General features: G+C 42.6%; 1 protein-coding gene across 1 annotated transcript in view; it reads left to right on the top strand.

Annotated features, from left to right (window-relative positions):
- KALRN (kalirin RhoGEF kinase) overlaps positions 1-8535 on the top strand; it is a 635807-nt gene that overhangs the window by 315427 nt on the left and 311845 nt on the right. Inside the window, exon 14 of the mRNA XM_037734035.1 lies at positions 3680-3875. Within this exon, the coding sequence (XP_037589963.1) occupies positions 3680-3875 (196 nt within the window). The remainder of the gene's footprint in view (positions 1-3679; positions 3876-8535) is intronic.

The following is an 8535-nucleotide window of genomic DNA, read 5'->3' on the forward strand; positions in this document are numbered from 1 at the left end:
AAAAAGGCATTCCTTAAGGAAACAGAAAATACTTAGGAGAGAGAATAATTTAAACTCCAATATACATTAAAAACACACAAATCAGACTAATTGAAAGTGTGGGCATCAGTTCCTGGGGAGAGAATGCAGGGGGACTCCGATAGAAAGAGGAGAGAGCCTGTGGACCCAGAGAGGGCAGCCTTAGGAGGAGGCCCTGGAAATTCTTGTTCTCCAGGATTCACAACAGACCTGGGTTCCTCAGTCTAATGGTGTCAGGTGATGAGAGTGGAGAAGGGGAAGGAGAGGAGAGGAGAGAATATAGAAACACCAGATATAGAATCCTGGACATATTTCACATTTAGCTTAGATTTGAATTCCCAAGAACCCAGACCTCTGAGATCACCCTCTCAACTAAAGCCCCCCAACCTGACTCCATTCTCCCTCACTAGGACCGTCAGCACCTTCCACTCCGTAGATTCCTGGCCATTGGACTCCATGGATCTTATTGCAACAAATAGATACCTCAAAGACTCAGTCTCAGGGAAACAAACGAAACCTAAAATCAAAAGAAAAGGCAGGCTCTTCCTTTCATGCTTGTTGTCTTAGTTTTATTCTAATTCCCCTTAGTTTGTAGGCCAGAAAATGGACTAAAATTTGTGATTTGGGCTATTGGAAAATATATTGTCTGATAAAGAACTTACATCCAGAAAATATTTAGAACTTTTACCAATCTACAATCAAAAGTTAATTAACTTAGTTTTTTAAAAAGGGCAAAAGACTTAAAAAGACATTTTACAAAAAAGTAGATATACAAATGGTTAATAAGCATTTGAAAATGTTGTCACCATCGTGAGTCATCAGGAAAATACGACTTAAAACCATAATGAGATAGTAGTTCATACCCACCAGCATGGCTAAAATTAAATAGAACAATAATGTCAAATGTTGGTGGGGATGTAGAGTAATCGGAACTTGAATACATTGCTACTGGGAATGTCAAATATTACAATCATTTTGAGAAACTCTGATGGTTCCCTTATAAAGTTAAACATACACCTACCCTATGACCTATATATAATTCCACCCCTAGTTATTATGCAAGAGCAATGAAAACCTATGTTCACAGAAAGACATGTATAAGAACTTTCACATCAACCTTATTCATATTAGCCAAACACTAGAAACAACCCAAGAGTTCATTAGCAGGAGAGTGGATAAACAAATTGTGCCGTATCTATACAATGGTACTCTACTCAGCCATAGCAAGGAATGAACTACTGGTACACACAGCAACATGGATGAATGTTGATACAACGTGTTGAACAAAAGAAGCCAGAAGTTGAAAAACAATATTCTGTATCGTTTCATTCATATGAAATTTAAGAATAGGCAAAACTACATCTATGATAATAGAAATCAGAATGTGGTACTTAGTTGTGGGTTGAGGAGGGGAGGAATGGATACATGTAGGCTCCCTAGGGTGATGGAAAGGCTCTATAGTTTATTTTTGGCGATGACTACATGGGTGCATAAAATTGTCAAGACTCAGAACTGAATGCTTAAAATATGTGTATTTTATATTTAAATTATGCTTTAGTTTTTAAAATACAGTAACGAAAAAGATATTTACAGGCCTGGTTCTATAAAAGCCTATTTATACTTTAAATTATGCTTTTTTTGTTTTTTTTTTTAAGAAACAAGGTCTCTGTCACCCAAGCTGGAGCACAGTGGCATAATAATAGTTCACTGCAACCTTGAACTCCTGGGCTCAAGTGATTTTCCTGCTTCAGCCTCCCAAGTTGCTAGGACAACAGGTGCATGCCACCATGCCTGGCTAATTTCTTATTATTTGCTTTGTAGAGAGAGGGTATCACTGTGTTGACCAGGCTGGTCTTGAACTCCTGGCCTCAAGTGATCCTCCCACCTTGGCTTTTCAAAGCACTGGGATTTTAGGCACAAGCCATTGCTGCCAGGCTAAATTATCTTTTATAAATAATCTCTTTAGTTTCCTCAGTCTAACCCCTTTCTCTAGTTAGAGAATGAAGTACTTTTCAGAGACGGGGCTACAACAAACACCTGCTTTGCCTGCCAACCCACTGGTTTCCAGATCCCCCAACTCCCCACAAAAAGTAATGCTGGGTTTTCCTGCTGAGCTCAGCAGTTCTCTAAGTTGACCTGAAAAGATGTGGGCTGTGAAGTGAGAACCTAGGGCAACGAGGGTGATACTTTCACAGTTTCTCTACTTCTGCTTCAAAGAGAGCAAGTACAATTTAATCTGTATCTATTTTGCTTGAAGAAAGGTCTTGCTGTTAGACAAAAAATGAAATTCTGTGATCCAGATAGCTGCCCCTTGTGAGGGGCTGCTTGGCTTTCCCATCCCAGTGTGTATGCCCCCAGCATGGGATATAAGAGCATTGCTCTCACTTGCTTCAATCCATCTTCTGTCTCCCTGTGTTCCTGACGCTCCTGGAGCAGCAGTGCTTGATAACTTGGAAGGTTATGCCACATGGAAGCTGGCATGAGACCCAGCATCATGAAAACCACTCAGCTAGAGCTCTGGATATATGCTTAGATGGCCTGGGCCATCCTGGGAATGTGTGACCTGGAGTGACACTTTCCTCTTCTGAGAAAAGAGTATGACAGTACCCATGCTATCATCTTCACAGGGCTGTCATGGGGGTGGCATGAGATAGCAGACCTGAAAACCACATTTAACAGTTTTAATTTTGATTCACACAGGTGGAATTATCTGGTTCAGTGCTCCTGAGTTCCTAGTCTGTGGGTGATTGCAGAGATTTTAAAGAAAGTGTAGGATTTAGTCTCCATTTGCAGAGAACTGAGAGTAGACCAGGTGAAGCCATGTGAGTTAAGGTATAGAGAAATGAACAATTAGCAAGTTGCTATTAGGGCAATGTTTCCATTCATTACATGCTTTAGTATTCATTAGAATCATTATTGCCTTTCGATTGTTTATAATCTGCTTGAATTTCTGGAGATATGCCACACATTTATACTTTGTTTAGTCACTATTTTTAGGTGTCAGCCTTTGTAGTAAAAGGACAGAATCCTGCACAGAACTCAGGAACCGGAGCAGGACCCCTGGGTTTGATAGGCACCAAGTCTTTAACTGGTTCTGTAACTTTGGGCCATTCACCAGGCTTTTCTAGCCCTCAGTTTCTGTTTCTGAAATAGATCCACTACTTAATTTCTGGGGACCTCTTTAATTATGAAAATTGTTACAGTTACAATTGTGGGATGGTAGAAAAAGTCTTTGAATCAGTAGAAGAACTTTGTCCTTCTCTAGCAGGGAAAATCACTTCATCTGTCTATGTGAGGGTCAACTTCCTCTTCTAGAAGATGGACCTAGAGATCTCCACCATGCCTGCCTCTCTACGTTATTGTGAGGACTGAACAGCAAGGAGTATGCAGAAACTTTATAAGCCATAATTCATAATATAAATGTTTGCTGCTGTTCCCTTGCTGTTGCTATAGGCATTGAAACACCTGGAGAGCACTCTTGGAGCCATGTATACAAGAGTGCATGGCAGTGTTGCTTCAATAGTCTGAGGGTTGAAGAATGCCAAAGCAGAGACTGATCTGAGGGATAGATTCATGAATAAGGCTTGGAATCATGAGCCTTAACCTAGCCATCTTTCATGGCCCTGGTGAGCCTGTGCTAATGACAGTGGTTCCCTCACAGGTGACAGCAGAGCTAGATGCCTGGAATGAAGACCTGCTTCGGCAGATGAATGACTTCAACACAGAGGACCTAACCCTGGCAGAACAGCGGCTGCAGCGCCACACAGAACGGAAGCTAGCCATGAACAACATGACCTTTGAGGTCATCCAGCAAGGCCAGGATCTGCACCAATACATCATGGAGGTCCAGGCATCAGGTGGGTGACCTCGCTCATTCTCCTGGCAGGGGAGATGATGAAAACAGGAATACCAGCTAGCCTGCAAGAAGCACTGCCCATCACTTATTCATTTTATTTCTACAGATACAAAGAATAGAGATTTTTACCCACATTGTTTTTTTAACAAAAGGAGAGAAACGAGGCCAGGTGTGGTGGCTCATGCCTATAATCCCAGCACTTTGGGAGGCTAAGGAGGGTGGATCATTTGAGGTCAGGAGTTCAAGAGCAGCCTGTCCAACATGGTGAAACCACATCTCTACTAAAAATACAAAAATTAGCGAGGTGTGGTGGCAGATGCCTGTAATCCCAGCTACTCAGGAGGCTGAGGCAGGAGAATCGCTTCAACCTGGGAGATGGAGAATCGCAGTCAGCAGAGATCATGCCACTGCACTCCAGCCTGGGCAAAAGAGTGAGATTAAAAAAGAAAAGAAATGGAAGTCATGAGAGCTGAAATAGTACCCAAGGTTACCCAGTTAGGTTATGCTAAGATGGGAATAGGGCCAGGGTTTCCTGGTCTGCAGAGAGAGTGAGAGAACCGATGATGGCAAATAGCACAGATTACTTTGAAAAATGGTGGCCTGGAAAAGCAAACCAGAAGCAGTCAGACATCCATGTGGATTGTGCTCACATGTGTGGCGGTTTCCTCTTTTGCTCCCTGACCCCTGCTGCCACCATATATTCTCTAGCCCTATCCTCTATTCCCAAGCTACTTCTTGTCTCCTGTTCTTGCTTCTCAGTGTCCTCAATTTTTAATCACTGGTCTGTGGGTGAATATAAGCAGTACTAATAAAAATTTATGACAAGATCATATAATTTTATAACTTCTCAGAAAAGCACGGCTGAGTTACTGAGATTTAACTTTTTTTCTTGCTCAAGATTTATCCAAAATTTATCTAAGAAATGAGTGAGTCCTTAATATTATACTTCCCACTCCCCAAGTCAACCTTTGATGTTAGAATGAGAGAGCACCATGGTAATCCTGAGGACTGCTGGTCCAGAAGAAAATAAGTCATATGGCTGGTCACATCCCAGGGGAGTGCTAGAGTCCAGATCTCTACCTTCCACCCACTCCGCCGCCCTCCTGCCTGGGTCCTTGTTGGCTTAGGCTCCTCACTGTCCAGCACGAGGTAGACAAGAGCTAAGGCCATCAATTCTAAAACATAGTTGGGCCATGTCCCTGCTTATCACGAAGGATATGGAAATCCTGAGATTGTCAGGGGGACCTTAGTAGTTTTACCAAACTTAAGTACTGTGTTTCTTTCACTGACCTGAAAGAGTAAAAACCAGCATTCAAAGGGACTTCACTCCTAACCAGAGAAGAGACAGCCTAGTAAATTCTGTTCACTTTTTTCAGCGTAGCCTGTCTTTGAATTTTCATCTGTGCTGTGAACAGACTGCCTCTGAGACCCAGGCCTATTAACAAGTATGCAGCTAGTGCCCAGTTTAGTCCCAGGAAGGGCTACTCACCTTGCAGTCTGTCTGGGGACATTTTTTAAATGACAGTGCCCAGGCCCCATGCCCTGCTATTCTGATTTAACTACCTCCAAATGGAACTTGGGCAACAGCAAACAGTTCCTAAGGTGATTCAACTGTGTCCCCAGGGCCAAGAACCACTGCTTTTAATCATGGTAATTAAACCACAACAGCTGACGTCTGTGGAATGACCTAGACAGTGGCTCTCAAAATGTGATTCCCAGATCAGCAGCATTAGCATCACCTGAGGATGTTTGAAATGCAAGTTCAAGGGCCCATTCCTGAACCCATTACATCAGAACCTCTTAACATTGTTCTTTCCTCACTATGGAATCATCTAAATGTTTGCTGCGATTCTTTTGCTGTTGCTATAGGCATTGAAACAGATAGAGCATGCTCTTAAAGCTGTGTACACAAGAGTAGATGGTAATGTTACTTAAATAGTCTAAGGGTCAAAGAATTCCAAAGCAAAGCTGATCTGAGGGGTGGATTCGTGAATAAGGCCGTGTTGCTTAAATAGTCTAAGGGAGAGCAGAGCGTGGCCCAGCAATCTGTGGTTTGATTAGCCCTCTAGGTGATTTTGTGCACCACTGACCTGGCATGTCTGGGCCCAGCAGCACCACCATCACTTGGGGGCAGATTAGAAATGCAAAATTGCTGGCCTTATCCCAGACTTGTGAATCTGAACATACATGTTAACAAAATCTCCAGGTAAATGTGTGCATCGGAATTTGGGAGTCAGTGTTCTAGGACATGGACCGTACCTTATTAGGGAAGTAGGGGAAACCGTAATCCTTTCTCTGTGATTGGGAATCTTATCTGGACTCAGGATTTAGACCCTTGGCCTGCCCTAATGGTGGTCACTGTGGCTGTCTATGTAGCTATGACTGGGAACCATAAGAGAATGCAGACACAGTACCTAGCAGAGAGATGGGCAGAGAAGCTATGCAGGGATGCTCACCCTTCATCCCTCATGGTGGCTGTGTCTAGCAGGAAGAGAAGCCTTGTCTGCCTGGAAATGCGCAGCACATACTACCAGGGTGCTGACGTGACCATGGGCAAGCCAACCTCTGTCCCAAGAGCCAAGTATCCATAGTAGCAGAAAGACTGTCGGGAGCTAGAAGTTCCTGAAGACTGCTTATGACTGAGGTGGGCTGTGCTTGGCATCCACCTAAACCATGAGGGCTGAGTGGGTGAAAACACCCCAGGCAGATGGGCTGCCCACCCCCACAATATCCTGTTCTACAAATAAGCTTTGCTAGAAGAGGTTTGATGGGCCTCTCCTGTGCCTTTTGCTGAGACTGGCTGTTCTCCTGCTCCTACCACAGCTACCTGTTCAGCCTGGCATAGCCTATGAGGCTTTCAAGAGAATGAATCCAGAGGTTTTAGGAATGCTCACTCCCTGTCTTATGGCTGAATGCCTGGTTCTGCAGCGGAGGCATCTAACTCATCTCTGGGCTTAGGGAAATGGAGGGTAGATTCACACCAGAGCTGGAGGGTGGGAATGGGGTAAAGGGTAAGTACCTTTTCTTTCTCTTTAGACTTTAGTTTCTTCTTCTGTCTAGTGTGGTAGGCCTTGATTCTTAAGGTTCCCTCCAGTTCTCACTTTCCTTAATTTAGCCTAACTGCCCTCATGGGTCATGTCAGCACCCTGGTAGTAAGTGGGCTTAGAGTGGGCCTTGTCCCCCAATGGCTAAGGAATGTAAGACTTCAGAGACGCAGGACTGAGGCAATAAATGGCTTGGGCATTTATAATCTTTGTTTAATGGACTGTATTTGGACTAAAGGTAAAATAAACTGTTGTCTTAGAAAAAAGACAATTAACAATATTAAGACTTTTTTTTTTTGGTATTTAGTCCTTCATGCTAAATTAAGGGCTTATGCTTTGATTTTATAGTAGCAAATGGAAGTAGGGACTTTTTGTATGCTTCTTTTCAGAGGTGAAGTTTATGATGTTGAGCCAGGCTTTACTAAATCCCTCTGGTGTGCCCACAACTCTAACTAAAGCAAAAGCCTTTGCTTAACTTAACATCAGTCACAGGAATAGAGTAAATAGGAACAGTTTCTTAATTTGCTCATTGTTCTTTCCTTACTATAGAGTCATCTCTTTGAGCCTCAAGTTGTGAGGTGGTAGATTTTGCTGAAAGAAGTTGGGGGCAATGCGCTGGCTGAATTCAAGGTCCAGTTCCACCAGCAACTAGCAGTCTGATTTTAGAAGTCCCTTTTCTTTCTCTCTAGACTTTAGTTTCTTCTTCTGTCTAATGTGGCAGGCCTTAATTCCTAACGTTCCCTCCAGTTCTTACTTTCCACAATTCAGCCTAACTGCCCTCATTGGCCAGGACATACTTCTTCTCTCCCATGAGAGCTGACCATGTGACTGTTGCACTTGACTTTAGGAATAAAACAAGAGCAACGTACCCTATGGATATGTCATTTTTGTAATTTACTCAAAGCATCAAATTCTCTCTTTATACAAGGTTTGCAAGTGAAAAATCTCTGGAGTCTGTGGCCATGATGCTTAAAATTTACTTTGCCTTAGAAGAACCCAACCCCTACATTTAAAAATAAATAAATTCTTAAACTAAGTTTTGTGAGGATCACTCTTCTCCTTGAGCCTAGAGGCTAGAACACAAAATCAGGAGGAAATCCTGGGTTGAAATCCCAGCCACACCTCTTAGGACCTGTACATGTTCTTGTACATGTTTGCCAGTCTCTCTCTGAAAAGTAGTGATCATCAGAATCCTTACCACATAGGGTCATGTGAGGATGAATTGGGATAACATGGGAGATGGAAAGGGTTCAGTGAAGCTTGACAACTAGTATATTTTGTACTCATATTCTAGCACATGCTGCATTCTGTTGAAGTTATTTGGGTTTGAAGTTATTAGTTTTTCCAGTAGCATGAGGGTAGAATTCTTTCTTCCTTCTTTACATTCCCAGCATCTAGCAGAGCCAGTGTCTTGTGCCTAACAAATTCTCAATAGTAATGTTTGCTGAATTGATCAAGAATGAACATCAGTGTGGGTGAAACAGATGTAGGTAAAAATAATGGAACACAAATAATTTTACTAGTGTCAAAAAAGAAAGAAAAAAGATCTATGTGTGTGTGTGTGTGTGTGTGTGTGTGTGTGTGTGTGTGTGTGTGTGGCATATGTATGTGTTTTTT

The sequence above is a fragment of the Cebus imitator genome, unplaced genomic scaffold (genome assembly GCF_001604975.1).
Source record: "Cebus imitator isolate Cc_AM_T3 unplaced genomic scaffold, Cebus_imitator-1.0 Scaffold568, whole genome shotgun sequence".
Lineage (NCBI taxonomy): Eukaryota > Metazoa > Chordata > Mammalia > Primates > Cebidae > Cebus > Cebus imitator.